Source organism: Rhincodon typus, chromosome 37, assembly GCF_021869965.1.
Source record: "Rhincodon typus isolate 14 chromosome 37, sRhiTyp1.1, whole genome shotgun sequence".
Lineage (NCBI taxonomy): Eukaryota > Metazoa > Chordata > Chondrichthyes > Orectolobiformes > Rhincodontidae > Rhincodon > Rhincodon typus.
In genome coordinates, this window is record NC_063368.1 from 20101503 (window position 1) to 20102011 (window position 509).

At 54.8% G+C, this 509-nt stretch overlaps 1 protein-coding gene across 1 annotated transcript in view; it reads left to right on the top strand.

The window, feature by feature from the left end:
• LOC109923846 (rho GDP-dissociation inhibitor 1-like) overlaps window positions 1-503 on the top strand; it is a 10916-nt gene extending 10413 nt beyond the window's left edge. The window contains exon 4 of the mRNA XM_048617385.1: window positions 204-503. Within this exon, the coding sequence (XP_048473342.1) occupies window positions 204-403 (200 nt within the window). The 3' untranslated portion in view covers window positions 404-503. The remainder of the gene's footprint in view (window positions 1-203) is intronic.
• The last annotated feature ends 6 nt before the right edge of the window (window positions 504-509 follow it).

Sequence of the window (509 nt, forward strand, 5' to 3'; positions counted from 1 at the left end):
CAGTGCTGAGGGAGCGCCGCACTGTCGGAGGGTCAGTGCTGAGGGAGTGCTGCACTGTTATTATCTTCTTGTTGTTTGTGGGATCTTGCTGTGTGAATGTTGATGGTTGCGTTTTCTACACTAAGCAGTCATTTATGAAGCCCTCAGGCTGTGCGGTGATGATAGCTGTTGTCAATGCTCACTCTCTCTCTCTCTCCCAACAGTGGAGAAGACAGCTTTCATGGTGGGTAGTTATGGCCCACGCGCTGAGGAATACGAGTTTGTGTCCCCCTCAGACGAAGCCCCGAAGGGTCTGGCAGCCCGTGGCCAGTACACAGTGAAATCCAGCTTCACAGACGATGACAAGACCGACCACTTGAGCTGGGAGTGGCTCCTGTGCCTGAAGAAGGAGTGGAAGGAATAGTCAGTATGGGAGCGAGAACGTTCCTGCGAGTGCATCCTGCCACCCCCATCACCTGCCATCCCCATCACCTGCCATCCCCATCACCTGCCACCCCCATCACCTACCA